Source organism: Macaca fascicularis, chromosome 3, assembly GCF_037993035.2.
Source record: "Macaca fascicularis isolate 582-1 chromosome 3, T2T-MFA8v1.1".
Lineage (NCBI taxonomy): Eukaryota > Metazoa > Chordata > Mammalia > Primates > Cercopithecidae > Macaca > Macaca fascicularis.
The window spans coordinates 158,310,228-158,328,112 of record NC_088377.1 but is presented as its reverse complement, the minus strand read 5'-3'; the positions used below and the strand labels follow the sequence as shown (position 1 = coordinate 158,328,112).

At 40.8% G+C, this 17,885-nt stretch overlaps 1 protein-coding gene across 1 annotated transcript in view; it reads right to left on the bottom strand.

Moving 5' to 3' along the window:
• The window catches only part of CAPZA2 (capping actin protein of muscle Z-line subunit alpha 2), a 55,425-nt gene extending 37,890 nt beyond the window's left edge, over positions 1 to 17,535 (bottom strand). The window contains exon 1 of the mRNA XM_045388525.2: positions 17,407 to 17,535. Coding sequence (XP_045244460.1) covers positions 17,407 to 17,445 — 39 coding nt within the window. The 5' untranslated portion in view covers positions 17,446 to 17,535. The remainder of the gene's footprint in view (positions 1 to 17,406) is intronic.
• Between the last annotated feature and the right edge of the window lie 350 nt (positions 17,536 to 17,885).

The window sequence follows — 17,885 nt, the reverse complement described above, 5'->3', positions numbered from 1 at the left end:
AAAAAAAAAAAAAAAAAAAAAAAAAGGCAGAGTACAGTGGCTCACGCCTATAATCCCAGCACTTTGGGAGGCCGAGGCAAGTGGATCACCTGAGGTCAGGAGTTCAAGACCAGCCTGGCCAACATGGTGAAACCCCATCTCTACTAAAATACAAAAATTAGCTGGGCACGGTGGCAGGTGCCTGTAATCCCAGCTACTCAGGAGGCTGAGGCAGGAGACCTGCTTGAACCCGGGAGGCAGAGGCTGCAGTGAGCTGAGATCGTGCTGTTGCACTCCAGCCTGGGCAACATAGTGAGACTCCCTCTCAAAAAAAAAAAAAAAATTCTAGTAGGCATTGCTGCAGTTCACAGTGAGCCATCATCCCCTTAAAATCAAGTTAAATAATTTTGGATTAAATAGAGGATTCTAATTACTTGAGTTCTGATTAATCAAAATGTAATCATATCTACTGTTGTTTGTTTACAATTATTTGAACCAACTCATGATTTTGGAAACTCAAGAATAAACTGCTCTAGTTTAGACTTTATAATAAAGCAAGATAAATGAGTACTTTTTTGATATGTCATCTATGGTTAAACGTATTTACCTTAATTTACTTTAAAAAAATTGGCCAACTTTCCAGGCCCTCTGCTTTCAAAATCCTCAAAGTTTAGCACTGATTTAGTCTGGGAAGGAAAAAAAAAAAAAAAATCAGAGCGGGAGAAACTGCCTATATACTGCCATATCTGAGTGCTTAAAATAGTACCTGGCAAATAGCAGACCCTCAAATATTAGCTGAATAAATAAACATTTAACCTCCCTCCAAGGCAGAATCTGTTTCCTCTGCCCCATACTCTGTAATCAGTAGTTACTGATTACAGGCTGAATAAATCTATAAGCACAAATAAATTCCCATTTATTCAAAATGGTCAGGGAATGTAGTCTTTCAATGAAATGAACATTTTGAGAGTTACCACTAATGCAATTCTGTAGATTGGGGTCCCCAACCCCCAGGCCACAGACAGGTCCCAGTCTGGGGCCTGTTAGGAACGGGGTCACACAGCAGGAGGTGCAGTGGGCAAGCAAGCATTACCACCTGCACTCTGCTTCCTGTCAGATCAGCGGCAGCATGAGATTCTCATAGGAACGCACACCTTAGTATGAACTGTGTATGCGAGGGATCTAGTTTGTGTGCTCCTTATGAGAATCTAATTAATGCCTGATGATCTGAGGTGGAAGAGTTTCATCCCGAAACATTCCCCCATCCATCCATCCCCACCTCGCTAGCCCCTGTGGAAAAACTGTCTTCCATGAAACGGGACCCCCGGTGCCAAAAAGGCTGGAGACTGCTACTGTAGATAGATTGTTAATTTTCAATAATTTACATTCAGAAATCACAAAAACTTATCCCAATAAAAAGAGACAGTTTAGTGTAATGGTTTACAGTATGGTCTCTGGAGCCAGACTGACCAGGCTGGATTTCTAATCTCTACTAGTCATTAGCTATGTGACCTTGGGTGAATAAATAATATTAGCTATTATTATTAGCAGCAATAGCAGTAGATAAGAAGTATGTCTGCATTAGCATAGTCCCAGTATTTTCTTTCTTTTTTTTTTGTTTGAGATGGAGTTTCACTCTGTCGCCAGGCTGGAGAGCAGTGGCACGATCTCTGCTCACTGCAACCTCTGCCTCCTGGGTTCAAGTGATTCTCCTGCCTCAGCCTCCTGAGTAGCCGGGATTACAGGCGCATGCCACACGCCCAGCTAATTTTTGTATTTTTAGCAGAGATGGGGTTTCACCATGTTGGTCAGGCTGGTCTCAAACTCCCGACCTCATGATCCACCAGCCTCAGCCTCCCCAAGTGTTGGGATTACAGGTGTGAGCCACCGCGCCTGGCCAATATTCTTAAATGTAGACCTGGAGTACAGACATTTTCAAGTGATTATATCTTAGTTTCTTTGTGCCCTACAGTGTTCAAGGGTGGCTTATGCCCATGTATTACTGTGCTGTCTGCAGTGCGTTCACTTGCCATACATCAACATCATTTCTTCTTATCTGGGATGTCACCCTTCCCCCTCCACTTGACCCTGCTCACCTCAAACACCAGTAATAGCAACACAGGAGAGAAAGATGGTGGCAATGTGCAGTTAAGATGTGGGGCTTTACGTAAGTAAAGGCAAATGATCTGTAGCCAAGATTTTGTTTTTATTTTAACTTCTGCAAACCTCAGTTTTCAAAGGTAAAAACTAAGGGAGATCACATGCATCATTATTTCTCAACTCTTATACCTCAGGCCCTAATAAAATACAATATTATCTATGATTATTCTGATATAGCTGATATTACCCTTAATTTATGAAAGAGAAAACAGAAATCCAGAATTAAGTTCTGAATGAAGTCTCTGGATGAAGTCCTCAGCTTTTTACATAGCCGCCTCCCAATACAGCATAAAGTCTTCTATGACGATTCTTTGTGAGTTACAAAATAAATCTCTAGGTAGTCCATTTCCATTGCTTCCATCATCACCACACAGTAACTCTCAAATCTACACACCTATCATAACCTCACTCAAGATAAAGATCTTATCCTTTTTCTAACTATAATTTATCTATTAGAGATCTCCATCAAAATGCCTCAAAGATACCTTGAACTTCTCTTCTTATTCAAATGTATTGCCTTCTGTTCCTGATAAAATTATTGCCACTACTTAGAAATCATTCCACACTTCTCTCCTACAGTCAGTCACATGATCAGTAAGTATCTGTCTCAAGTCCATTCCCCTTTTATTTGATTCCATTCCATTTTATTCGGACCCAGGCACTTTGTTCCTGGATTGTTATAAAGCTGTCCTGCCTCTGGCCTCATCTTTCTCCAAAATTCATTTTCCACCTTGCCACCAGACTGGTATTTTTCAATGTAAATTCTGACGTTTCCTCCCTGTCAAGATCACTCAATGGTTCCCCAATGCCAACAAGATTAAGTTCAAAGTCTTTAGCATGATATATAAGGTTCTTCTAAGGCTGTAAAATATTAACTGTTAACAGCTAAGCTCTTAAATAACATTAAGCAGGCATTCAGACTACAGCTCCACTGCTTACTACTTGCATGACCTTAAGCAAACTAAATTCAGTTTCCTCACTAGCAGTAAATGAGATAATACACTTAGAAAAGTGCTTGGCACAGAGTAAGCACTCAAATAATAGCTATTACCTTTGTAATCTTTCTGCCACTTTCTAGCTCCTACAACCTATCCATTCTTTGTCATCCCACATATACACAGAACTGGAGCCTTATCACTCCATTAGGTCTCTCAAACAAGAACTCTTGTCTTTCCTGTCACCATATCACTTCATATACATGATTTGGCCATCTTTTATTTACTGTAGTGAAGCTGCACACAGCAGCAGAATATCTTAAACTTTGCAAAGCATCAGAAGAAAAGGTCATACAGAAAGGAAAACTCTAAGATCAAATTATACGATTAAAAACTTCTTGTTACATTATTTAGTACAGCAATCATTAGCAAATACCTTTGATAACTAGCTAGTACTATTAAGACTTGTGGTTTAAGGCCTAAAATTAAGGCTCAATATTACGTGTGCCTTGACACTTTGGGAAAACAGGGAGAACCTTGAATGGCCTAACTGCAAGTTCTCTTCACTCTGCTCCCACAGACAAGGTCCCCTAGACAAACAATCTTTTATCACAGGGAACAGACACAGTTCCTTCTTATCCCTGAGTAGCAAGCTTCGGGTCCCTGCCAGCCCTTGGAATTATCAAACAATGAATGGATCATGCCCTGAGAACCAGGGATCACTCCACCCTCTTGATACTTACTAAAAGTCTGTCTCCTACAGCCCGACTGTTCTTCACTCTGTTCCCAACCAAGCACAACTCCCATGCGGGCCTGCATGGTGTGCTGTCTCCTCTCTCCTGGGCTGCTGAGTATTCGTGATTAATAAACTGCTGTCAATCTCATCTGTCCAGTGTCAGGTTTTGTATGTTCTGTCAACCCCCCAATTCCAGGGCAAGAACCCCTCCAGCAATGGAGTGAAGAGGAGGCCATTAAAACAAGATCTCACTTACCGGTGAAGCCTGAATTTAAGATATGTAATTGGGGACATACCAAGGCACACGGGAAGCAAGGAATTCAGATACTTAAAAACATGTTTTAAGCAAGCAAATAAGGTGACATATAGTCTAAACATTAGAAGAGAACACAAGATTCTCCACAAATCATATTAATTTTTTTTCAGACATAAATTTACAAGTGTGGTTATTTAGTTTCCTATCAGCCAATGGATGTGAAGGGAGGAGAGAAGTGGTTGACACACAACAACATTTTAACAAAGGAAGATCCGAGCCAAACTGACAAAGGCAGCAGAAAACAAAGTTCCTTCTGAGGAACGAAAACATTACAAACTGAGCCCTGAAATGCAGGAGCCAGTCAAACCTCTTGAGTGCTTTAAACTTCTAAGCAACTGAATTTTTATTGAAGAATGCAAGTTTACATCAATAAACACCTCAGATGAAAACAATGATCAGAACTTTGAGTTATACACTTTGGGAGGCTGGGATGGGAGGATCACTTGAGGCCATCCTGGTCAACATGGTAAGATCCTGTCTCCACAAAAAATGAGAAAAAAATAAATAAAAAATTAGCCAGGCACGGTGGTGAGCACCATGGGAGCAACTTGGGAGCCTGAGATAGGAGAATCACTTGAACCTGGGAGGTCAAGGATACGGTGAGCTGTGATTGTGCCACTACACTCCAGCCTGGATGACAGAGCAAGACCCTGTCTCAAAAACAAAAAACAAAAAAAATCCCTCCAATTTACTGCAAATCTACTGAGACTTTGGAAGTGATCAAGTAACTGGGAAAGATTTTGTGGATACTGCTAGCGGAGTAAAAGAAAATGAATTAGAAGCCCTTACATCAATTTTAGGCAATCTTCTTTCACTCGTTCTACTCTTCAACCTGGAGAGAACTCCTTGTTAGTATACAAATTGGGAAGATAAAATTAATTTATTACATAGTGACAAATGGTCTTTGATGGAGCAAATTAGAAGACCTAAAATTGCCATCCTCAAAAATGAACACTTTGCCATTTGGTAGTTTATGATTCCATTCAACCTTCTTTGGAATCCCTACAAGACTGAAGAAAGTGAACAGAATTCAGTCGTAAACAGTTCAGGCAAGGGAAAAAAAAAAAAAAAAGAAGGATATTCATCTTTCAAAACCAGTTGTTGTTGATTCCACTTTTTTTTTTTTGGAACGGCGTCTTGCTCTATTGCCCAGGCTGGAGTATACTGGCACCATCCCTGCTTACTGCAACCTCCACCTCCTGGGCTCAAGTGATTCTCCCACCTCAGCTCCTGAGTAGCTGGGATTACAGGTGAGCACCACCATAACTGGCTAATTTTTGTATTTTTAGTAGAGACAGGGTTTCTCCATGGTGGCTAGGATGATTTCGAACTCCTGACCTCAAGTGATCCACCCACCTCGGCCTCCCAAAGTGCTGGGATTACAGGCATGAGCCACCGTGCCCAGCCTGATTCTACTATTCTTAGAGAGAATTCCCCAGTCCCTTCTCTTAGGAGAGAAAGGAAAGAATGCTATTTTCTCCATCAAGTAAAAGCACAGTTCATTTTGATAAACCCCACAGTAAACTGTCTTCTGCTTTCCACCATGCACTACTTTCTTTTTGTCAAGTGTCAGCAGATGTCGCTTAGGATCAGAAGTGTCTCTGACTGCAGTGAAAAACGCCTTGTGCTGATGCTTGGACACTGCTTGTCATACATCGTACTTGACGTGCTGCTGGCAAAGACAGAGACGTTGATGCCCTCAGATTGTATACAACATGCCTACATCTTGAATCTAAAAAGAAAAATCAGCTTCTCCACGTTCTTTCTAGTATGATCAAGAGGCCAGATAAAGAGCTAAGGCAAGTGATACTAACTGGTGTTATGACATTCACACATCATGTCGGGCCAACACATGCAGAAGCCGAACATTTACCACAGTGATGGGAAGAGGTGAGTCACAAAGACCCAGAAAGGACACTACTTGTAGCTAAATCCTATGGAGTAGTGGTGCCTTACTTTCCTCAAGAAGTTCCTCACACCCTAGTCCTCCTTAAATGGAAGGTAAGGCATATTTGGTTGAGAAGCTGTGATCAAAAGCCTTGGTATCATTACGGGATACCCTGATGAACCAGGCAAGTATCAGCAGGTTTTTGAATTGTTGCCTTTGGCCTTGAGTGACACCTCAGAAAAAGCAGTGAGTGCAAAAACATCTAGTACTTCTAATGGCCTATAATACTTGGAATATGGAATTTGGAAATGTACAATCTTACACCTACACTGCTGAAAAACTTATCAGGGAAAGAGAACAAAGGGAAGGAGGGCTGGATGAACACAAGCTTCACATGTATCTTTCTGCCTTGCAATCCTTGACTGTGTCACTCTTTGCATTAATGGTACAGAATGTACCTTTCTCAAGCAAAGACAAGCTCCATGGTGAAGTGCCACAGGGGAAGTGACTGGGTTCCCTCAGCCTATGATGGCCCTTCAAGATGTGTTTATTATTGGAAGTCATAAGCAATTGGTAGTGCTACCTCAGTTTTATAATTACCACCTAGAACATGAGGGTACAACACAAGAGTTTACCGTGGGTTGTCATTCATTACCACAATTTACAGAAATTGATGGCAAAATTAAAGTTACTTCACCTGCCTATGTCCATGAATTCTCCAGATTGTTCTGCTGCCTTTGCTGAACATTTGGCAACATGTTTTCAAACACTAAGGTAAAACTTGAGTTCAGGAGATTTAAAAACTGTCTGAAGAAAACAATTCCTTAACAAGAAATGGAGTCCTCACCAAAGCAGCTATAAAAATGGTAAACTGATAAAAATTTTAAAAAATGTTTTTAAACCTTAAGCAACTGAAAAAATAAAGATGAAAGTATCAAAAGCAGACAATGTATGTGCATGGGAGCACACAGACATACATGTACACAAATACACAGCACCAAAACAAAAAACGAAAAACAAAAAAACCCAACAACAACAAAAAAGCCCCAAAACAGCCATCTAGAGGCATTAAATTTAGAGGCAAAGGACCCTGCACTCTCCTGCAGTCCAAAGGTACACTACTATGGGAAATATCTGTACTAAAAATGACTCACTGTTTAGCTTAAATTCAAATTTACTGACGCATCAGTATTTTATTTGAGAATCCTACCTACAGCCCCTATAATTTCCACATGGTATGGGCCGCCATAATCAAGGAAGGAGATAGTACGGTAGGAATTTTTCAGATATGAATGGCGGTCAGACTCACCTGGAAAGCTTGGAAAAAATACAGATTCCTACCCTCTATTCTAGACCCAGTGAATCTACTTCCAGAGAATGGGAACCTAGAAATCTATGTTTTAGAAAATCTCTCCAGGTGATTCTGAAGGGTGACCAGATACCGCACCCATGTCCTATAAGGGCCTTTAGATGTAAAATTTGTCTAGTCTAGTCCCCTTGTGAAATGAATTATAGGTTTTACTTGATTCTCAAGAAAATGAAACACCAAAAACGGTCACTACTTTAGACACTGGTAGTAAAATTAAAGGAGCTATTATGCACTTTTCCACTTCAACTAAAAGAATTATTTGAGGTTGTTTTCCACAACTCTCTAAAAAATGGCTGTCTTTTGAGAATTAGAGGTAAAAAAGGAGACAAAACCTACTTTTTTGAACTCTATGACATTTAAATAGTTTATGACCAAGTGATCACTATTGCATGTCTGTGTTTCAGGTGAATTTATTTTAATACAGGTAAACTTAAGAGTGGTAATTTGTTTTAGTAAGTTTTCCTCAAAATTTTTTTTCCTTTATAATTATCATTTTGATTGGTAATTAAAAACAGGGCCCACAGCACTTAACCTAAAACTGGGTCATCTACAGAACTCAACATTGATTCTTCTTTAAATATGTTTTTACCATTTATTTAAAATATGAAGAAACCCATGTATCCAAAGTAGGCATTATCATCAACTAAAAGAGAATAAGTTATGTAAACTATTCTTTATCTTACGTTTTCAATTTCCTTTTCCCTTCTGAATCATTTCCCTTGTACACCCTAGAATGTTCTCTTACAAAAAAAGTATTCTTAAAATGAAATAGCAGGAAAAAACAAAGTAGTAATACATATTTTTCTCTTTTGTTTCACTACTAATTTTTTTAAGAATAATTTATACTTACTGTCTCCACTCATCCTTTAGTCGACATTTATTGAGCCCCTAATAACAGTGATACAGTGAAACTTCACCCTAGTTGCACATTCAGATCACCTCGGAAGCTTTAAAACAACAACAACAAAATAAACAAACAAACAAACAAACAAAAAAACAAGGAATTACGGATACTCCAGGCCTCACCCACAAGAGGAGCCTGTGCGTTCATTTTGTTTATAAACTCTCCAGTTGATTCTAATGTGCAGCCAGAGTTGAAAATCACTGATTTAATACATGCTAGGCACTCTACTGGAATTACCAAGATGATGAAGACATAAGGCCCGGCTCTGAAGAACACAGGAAATAAGGACAGTGGGTAAATCTATTAAAATTGGTAAATGCTATAACAAAGATAAGTACACATTGCTAAGGGAGCAGAGATAGGTCAGGATACAAAAGAAGAGGAGAAAGACCTTGAGTCTGGTTATCCAAAGATGAGTAGTTTAGAATGCAAACAAGACTGAAAGGCCATTTCTGGAAAAGGGAAAATACATACTTTTTATTACAGACTCCAGTTATCTGGCTTATGTTTCTCCACTCCTTGCTCCAAACACTAGTAAAATTATTCTCTTGAAGGCCACTAATCCCTAGTCCACCACTTAAATAGCCTTAACTGCACCAGTTTCCTGTCTGTACAATGAAGATAATAAAAAGGTTATTCTGACAATTAATAGAGAGAATACATGTTAAAGTGCCGGGCATAGAGTAGGTGTAATTTGTTTCTCATTCCTTTCTCTTAAATCCAAAGGCTTTTTTCAATCTCATACCCCTAATCTCTGCAACTGCTCCTTCTTGAAATTCTCTTCACATTCTGTGACCTGAGCACCTACTCTGTGCTAGCTAGCTATCAATAGGTAACACTTCGACTTCAAGGGTTTCTCCTCCCGTTTAGGTCTCTCTCCACTTCTTATTCCTCAAATCAAAGTATTAAGTATATGCTTCCTGCCCTCTCCTCTTTCCTGTCTAAGCTTTTTGTCCTAAAGGGCTTATCCCATCTCGCTTTAACCCACAAAAAGGATTCTCAAATCTCTATATAATCTCTGGAGGTGACCTCTTTTCCAAGCTGTTTCTCTGTCTCCCGTATCTGCTAGGCATTTTCACATAAACAAACTAGCATTTCAAACTCAGTACAACCTAAACTAAATTCACCATTATTTCTCCCAGCTGGGTATCCTCTTTCCCGTGTTCTCCAGTTGTTACTAGTGGTACCAATTCCCAGTCATCCAGACTTCAATGTTAACAGTTTTATCTGACTCATGCCTTTCCCCTATATTCATTTACCAAGTCTTGTTGATTCCAACTCTAAAATCTATTAGCAATCTTTTTTGCCTCCATTTCCTGTGGGATGACTTTAAACCAGGTCCTAAAGTCCACTTAAGCCAGGTTCTCAACTGTTCTTACTAGCTCTAATCTATCTAGACCCATGGGTCTCAACCAGGGGTGAATTTGTCCACCAGGAGACATTTTGGATTGGTAAGCCTTGGTGGTGGTAGTGGCATATCACATGGGCCAAGGATGTTGCTAAACATCCTACAATGCACAGGACGTCTACTCGCCCAACAATATCTGGCCCAAACTGTCAACAGTGCTGAGGTGGAAAAACCCTGACAGTGAGCTGTTAAACAGCACAATTCACCTTTGCATCTCTTATTCTAAAAGTACCGAAGATAGAGCAGACACTCAACTATTTAACTGAATTCTTTTCACACAAAACTCACTGCCTGCTCATTCCCACTTTCCTGTTATTTTTCCCTATGTTGTGCTCTCTGGTATGAGTTTGACCCCAACTGATGTTTACCATGCCCCTAAGCAGAAGTAGTTTTTCTATCTTCTAAATTTTTAGACCCAATTTAGTATGTATCTTATATATGTCCAATTCACCTTTGAATCTACAGTTTTGCATTGCATTGTATCCACCTTCCAGGTGATCACTACACTTTAGTGAATTTAAAACTTAATCTATGCTGTCATTATTGCTATTCACAAATATTCCAATTCGCCTCTTCTTCCCTGACCTTTCTGAAATTAGGTTTATACATGTAACTTGCTTTAGCTAATTGAAATCTGAGGAGAAGTGACGTGAGCTCCTTCCAGCTACTCAGAAGGCTGAGGCAGGAGAATCACTTGAACCCAGGAGGCGGAGGTAGCAGTGAGCCGAGATTGTGCCACTGCACTCAAGCCTAGGTGACAGAGTAAGACTCTGTCTCAAAAAAAAAAAAAAAAAAAAAAAAGTGTGCAATTCATTCCATTTCCTTCCCACCTCTGCAGTGACTGAGAAAAAAGTTTAGATGGAAGCTCTCTAACCAACTGGAAAGCTAAATTACTTCCCTGAGCAGGGCTCTCTGTTGACCCACACTAGATGTACATCGAATGAATGAGATGCAGTACAAAGCTCCCACATTCAACACTCTTGTGCTGAGATTTTAGGACGTTTGTTACTGAACTATATCCTTGCCTATCCTGATTCACAATCAATATAAGATGCCTAACTTTATGTACCACTAAAAAAGGAAAAATGCTACCAATGAAATATTACAAGCCATTGATTGAACAATGCAGCCTGATTTCAGAGATCTTAAAATCTAAAAAAGTATCAGTACTGAAATCAGCGAAATATAGTATATTTGGTAAATGAATGAAGATGGAGGTAAACAATTTCAAAAGTCATTTTCAGTAGAAACACTGTGAATTAGAATGCATAAGAAAAGTTCTCAGCCATTAGATGCATAGTGAGACATGTAAATATGTCATAAGAGCAAGAATGTAAAAACTATACTTAATTCTCAAAATAAAATTTATGAAATACTCCTTTTTTGACAACAGCCATCGGTATGTTTATGGAACCTGTTAGAAGAGTGGTTTTCAGAAGACAAAGACCCCATTTTCTTTGATATGCATGAATCTCTTATTACAAATTAGTGCTATAATAACTTTAACAAATTTTTGCTTCAGGTGACTGATTAGGCTTTTAGGTCATAGCTTGGAACCACAGGTCAAGTTTAGCCATTATGCTTTTCAACCTTAAAAATTATTTAAATTCTCTAAGTGTTTTCATATCTGTATTCTCACACTAACGTGCAATTATTCTATCCAACTACTCATGCAAAAATGGCTCCCAAATGCACTGAAAATTTACTACAAATTTACTTTAATGTGTAAAGTCTGAAAAACTCCACTAATGTTATAGCTGCTGTCAAGTTCTTGTCTGCAACAGAAATTTTTGTATTTTATTGGTGAAATAACATAATTTATCTATAGAATGGAATTAGAAACGAATATTGTCTACATTAATAGCTTTCTGCTTGAGTTTACTTTCTCATTAATAAGAACTTTTTTTTTTTTTTAATATTTTTTGAGATGGAGTCTTGCTCTATTGCCCAGGCTGGAATGCAGTGGTGCGATCACCGCTCACTGCAACCTCCGCCTCCCTGGTTCAAGTGATTCTCCTGCCTTAGCCTCCTGAGTAGCTTGAACTACAGGTGCACGACACCATGCCCAGCTAATTTTTTGTATTTTTAGTAGAGACAGGGTTTCACCATGTTGGTCAGGCTGGTCTCAAACTCCTGACCTCAGGTGATCCACCCGCCTCAGCCTTCCAAAGTGCTGGGGGTATAGGTGTGAGCCACAGCGCCCAGCCAATAAGAGCATTTCTAATTTTACATTAATATTATGAAATACAATGGCAGCTTCTATTGTTTTTACATACACAAAATTTCTGAAGCCAGTCACTAAGGGAGAAGTATATAAACTACAGATAGAGCCATGCTATTCAGCACATGTAGAGTAATGAGAGATGCTAAAGATGACATTATTCTGCACTTAGGAATTCCAATGGAAAAGGGAAAAAACAGTAAGTAAATAACTATTATGCAAAATTGTATTTAATACTAACGATCTCTTGTAGAGTTCAGATGAGAGGCTAAAAAAGCTGTGTAATCTAAGCTAAATCTTAAGGGATGACTGAGATTTTCATGTTTCAAAAAAGGGGACAGACCTGGGAGCAGTGCCAATACTCAAAGTAGATGAAAAGTCATGAGCAGAGAAAAATAACTACAATTTATTGTGTGCTTACTACATGCCAAGCCCAATAGACTTACAACAACTTAATGAAGAAGGTAACTTACTACCACATTCTAACATTTCAGAGCAAACTGAAGTTAAGATTAAATAATTTATCTGAGGTGCTGGAAATGGACCAGTGGCTGGGAGTGGTGGCTCATGCCTACGCCTGTAATCCCAGCACTTTAGGAGGCCAAGGCAGGCAGATCACCTGAGCTCAGGAGTTCCAGACCAGCCTGGGCAACATGGTGAAACCCCATCTCTACTAAAAACACAAAAATTAGCCAGGCACACAGGCATGTGCCTGTAGTCCCAGCTACTCAGGAGGCTAAGACAGGAGGACAGGAGAATTGCTTGGGCCTGGGAGACGGAGGTTGCAGTGAGCTGAGATTGTGCCACTGCACTCCAGCCTGGGTGACAGAATGAGAATCTGTCTCAAAAAAAAAAAAAAAAAAAAAAGAGAGAGAGAGAGAGAAATGAACTAGTATGCAGTTCTCTGAAGTCTCTCTAAATTCACAGCACGATTAAGTAACAATATATATTGAAAATGTCAGAACTATTTCGGTTAAAATGGAATACAAGGCCATGAATACCATTTTTTAAGAGCTGGACTTCCTTGTAAAGGCAATGGAGGATCCAGGCACTAAAATTTTGAGAGTAGATAAATGACACAATAAAGCATGGCTTAGATACAGGAAACAGGAGGAATTAGTCTAGAAACTTTATAGTAAAAGCCTAACAGTGGCAAATACAACAGAAGGGAAAGAATGGATATGAGAAATTTTTCTTGACTTTACTTCTTAACTGTTGGCACAGAACAAGTATAATCAAGTTGCATTCTGTTTGTACAGTGAAATTTTGTTACCAAACATTATTTAATAATCAGGTCAATGAAGAGATAATAAACCAAGTATTAATATAAATGAATTGACTTTTCAAGCAAGAAATAAGTTATTTGTATAATACATTTTGATGATGGAAGTGACAACTTTTACCAGTTGATTGTAAGGTACGGGGCCAAAAAAAGTTAGAATAAAGCTGAAATTAAAAACCAGGATGACTGGAATAATGGGAATAAAGATATAAAGAGAAAAATTATCAAGAGAGATAGATTATATCCCCCTTTGTGTGAGAGGAAAGAAGAAGGGAGTTCATACATTTACTTCTAGGCAAGCTCCATTTGTACGTACCTAATTAACCATCTCCAGTGAACATGACTAGCAGATAAAAATCTGACCAGTAATCTGGAAAGAAGTTAGTGCTACAGCTATGTACCTGGGAGACATCTGCAAAGACGTAAAAGTTGAAGCTATGGGATAGATTATTGTAATCACTGAAGTAAAGGGTTACAGGAAGAAAAAAGATCCTTTCCCATCAGTAACTAAGTGTATTCCTTCTGGAACTTGAATCTCTCATCCAGAGAGAGGTTTCGGAATGGGTCTTTTCAATTGAGTCTTACACAACTATTTCATATAATTTCAAATTCACAAAAATGCTTTACTGTACAATACAGCTGACCCAGGAATGACAATGAACTGTTTTGGGTCTAGGGTTTCTGTAACTATGTAAAAAAGTCTATGGGACACACTATACAAGTTAAGAGCTTTAAAGAACTTCATTGTGGTCTTCAGCTAAATGTATTTCCCATTCACCCAGTGGCCAAAGGAGAAAAGGTTATTAAATTTCATAGTGATAGCCTTAAAAAGCAATTGTGTATGACTTTAAAAAGCAAAACTATTATTCTAGATTAATTTCTAAAATGCTTCCTACCAGTAGCATAACACATTTAAATGTGTTAATAATAAGCTTTATTCTAAAATGATCAAGACAAAAATTTAGAACTTAACACTACTTGTTTGGTATTACTTTTTAAAAAAGGGCCAGGAATCATGGCTCATGCCTGTAATGCCAGCACTTTAGGAGGCCCAAGTGGGAGGATTGCTTGAGCCGGAGTTTGAGATCAGCCTGGACAACATCGTGAGACCTTGTCTCTATAAAAAAAATTTTTAAATTAGCTGGGTGTGGTGGCACGCCTGCGTGTACTCCCAGCTACTTGGGGAGACTGAGGTGAGAGGACTGCTTGAGCCCAGGAAGTTGAGGTTGCAGTGAGGCATGATCACCACTGCACTCTAGCCTGGGTGACAGAGTGAGACCCTGTCTAAAAAAGAAAAAAGGAAGAACCAACGTTTCTCCTTTTTCAAAATAAGCTGTCAACAAATTAAAAATGAAGAGACAAAACCAGAAGAGGTTTTTATCAATTTTGTTTAAGAAAGCATAATGTCGGCTGGGCACGGTGGCTCACACCTGTAATCCCAGCACTTTGGGAGGCCGAGGGAGGTGGATCACCTGAGGTCAGGAGTTCAAGACCAGCCTGGACAACATAGTGAAACCCCGCCTCTACTAAAAATACAAAAATTAGCTGGGCATGGTAGCACGTGCCTGTAATCCCAGCTACTCAGCAGGCTGAGTCAGGAGAATCGCTTGAGCCCAGGAGGCACAGGTTGCAGTGAGCCGAGATTGCACCACTGCACTCCAGGCTGGGCAACAGAGGGGGACTCTGTCTCAAAAAAAAAAAAGAAGAGAGCATAATGTAACAAGACCTTCATCTTGACTGTCCTTGGGTGAACTACTTAAAGCTTTTGAACCTCACTCTACTCATCTGTGAAATGGAAATAGAACAACTACCTCTTACAACAACAAATTAAGTAATGAATGGATCTAACTGAGCCAAGCATATATAAAGTACAGTACTAGATACATCTTAACAGCTTCCCTTCCTCAGATTTGCAATCTAGAATGGAAATCTCAAAAACTTAAAAGTATTCAAAACTTAGTATTTTTTTTTTAGAGATGAGGTCTCGCTTTGTTGCCCAGGCTGGTCTACAACTCCTGGGCTCAAGCAATCCTCCATACCTTGGCATCCAGAGTAGCTGGCATTACAGGTGCAAACCACCATGCCCAGCTTGACAGCTTATTTTTGAAAATTACCAATAAGGCGTAGAAAGAGTAATATCAAAATATCACTTTTAAGTCCTCTCTGTTTTCTGATCCCATACTGGACACATCCTCCTGCCCCAAAATGAAAACAACCTTTAGATATCTCAATTGACAAGAACGTTAAAATTTCACTTAACTGGTTACTTGAATTTAACCTAAAAGTTTTCTCAGTTTTTAAATTAGTAAATATAGTGATGAAATTTATATGTAAAATATCTACATAATATTCTTACAAAACACCAAAAATCAAATTAGAATTTTCATTCATTTAACCATAAAACATTTTGCTACTAGGCGGCGCAGGCTTTAAGACATAGAACCTCCTCATTCCTCTTTATGAAGCTTAGTGCCCTGAGAGTGCCGGATAATAAGGCATCTTGTTATCTCATTTTTAAAAAACTTTTTAATTTTAGGCCTTTACAACACATGGCAGGTCTTATTAACTCCCACACTGAGTATTCTCTCTTCAGCTAGATTTCTAGCCACTTGAGCTACTAATCACCACTTAAGAATGGTAGAATAAAAACACGACAATCTCTTTTTAAGCTTTTTAGCACGACTCAATTTTAAATATGCGTTTGTGCACTCCTGTACATTTTCAGTCACCTACTTAGGGTTATTTACCAAGATTATACATTCAATACTGTATAGCAACTTTTGTGGATACAGGGATCTGCCTACTGGGTCTGTGGGTTATGGAGACGTTGCTCGCCCCCATTTTGTTGTTGTATTATCACTTTCACCAAACAACACAAGAGAAAGACAGATTTCCGAAAATAAAGATGAGGCTGACTTCTGACCATTCACATTGGGAATGGGACAGAACCTTCTATTTCGGTGCAAGAACACAGCATATAAAAACACCTAGAGCAGAGGGTCCCAAATGAAAATATTCTTAGACTTACACGAGGATTTCTTAAACACCACAACGTACCTAAATGTACCTGTATTTTCCTCCATTGGCTGTACTGCTTTGAAATTTAAAAATGGAGCACTCTTTAACGAAGAGTGGACATTTCCAACCCTACAACTAACTCACTCGTATGTTCTGTCAGTTACTTCTAAGTTTGAGAAACGTCAGTGTCCTTTCCGAGAAACAGTCAAAATTAGCAGGGTTCTCCCCTATCCCACCACCCTCAGGAATGGGACGTTCACGAAAGCCAAACGAAAGGGGCGAATTAAGAGAGCAGCAGTTCAATGAATTATTCCATTGCTCCTTTTAAATATCTGAGAACTTAAGTAGTTCATCTGGTTCCACTGCTGTCACAGCATCTGACATACAGTAAAAGGAGTAGAACAATTTCCCCTCTCGGAAGAAGTCCTAGCAGGAAGGTGACGTGACACCAAATCGACCCCCGGGGAGAATGCTGACAACGTGGGCAGAAAACAACTATGGGGAGGGGGTCGTCTTTTTGTGAGCAACTCCGCTGCCTCCCGGGGAACATGGGAGCTGCAAAGCTTACTGCTAGAGCCATGAAACGAAAGAGAGAGGGAGAGAGAGAGGCCTCCATAGGGAAAGGGAAAAAAAAGGGATAAACCGTAGAGAATCAGAAAAGGAAGCGTTTTGTTTTGGGGAGGGGGAAGTAGAAGGGAGAAGTGAAGGTCTGCTTCCTAAGCGATTTTTCCCTTCCCCCTCACCCGCCGCTACACTCACAGGCCAGGCCGCCGCGCTGGGCACTGCCCTTGGGCCGCTCCCAGGCACGGACGCAGACCCCTTTGCGTCCCCGGTCCCCGGCCCCCGGCGCAGGCTCCGCGGCCGGATAGCAGGAGAGAGTCCCGGGCAGCCGCCGCCCTCCCCCGCGCCCGCGCCCCCGCCCGCCGTCGCCCGGCTCCCGCTTCCTATTTTCGGAGTACACACCCTACAAGGAGCGGAGCGAGCAGGCCTGGCAAAGACCTGCCCCCGCGCGGGGCCTCGGGTGACGGACAGGGGCAGGCACTCGGCGCAGCAAGGATGGGGGAAGAAGGGCAGACGAGGGCACCGCCAGCTGCGAGCCAATGCCCATCCCCCGCGACCAGACTCTGGGCCCACCCGCCCGGGCTGAGCCGGCTCCCGACGGCCGGCGCCGCCACCCCCACGACTCTTACCTTCTCTTCATCAGACAACTGCTCCTCCAGATCCGCCATCTTCCTTCTGGCGACAAACCGCGGCGGCGGCGGCGGCAGCGGCCACCTGACTTCCCCGCTTCCGTGCGGTCCTCAGCGCCGCGCGCCCCCGCTAAGGGAGGGGCCCGCCGCTCAGGTCGCCGCGCACGCGCCCCGAGAGCCCCGCCTCCCTCGACCCGGCCCTCGGGGACTGAGCGCGGCTGTGCGCGTGCGCGGGTGCCTGGTGGCCGGGCGGGGGACGTTGTCTCCCGGGGCCGCCTGCAGCAGGCTTGCTAGCATCGTGAGTGTAACGTTCTCTCCCCACAGTGACCATATGGGCTCAGTCTGCGATGAGTACATTCTGAGCCCTTCGTTATGTTTCTATCAAGTCTTGAACTCTGCCAGCTAAAATCTGAAAAGGTGGACAAATAGAAGCTTTTTAAACATTGTTTTTAAAAAAATATTAAATAGCCGGGCGCGGT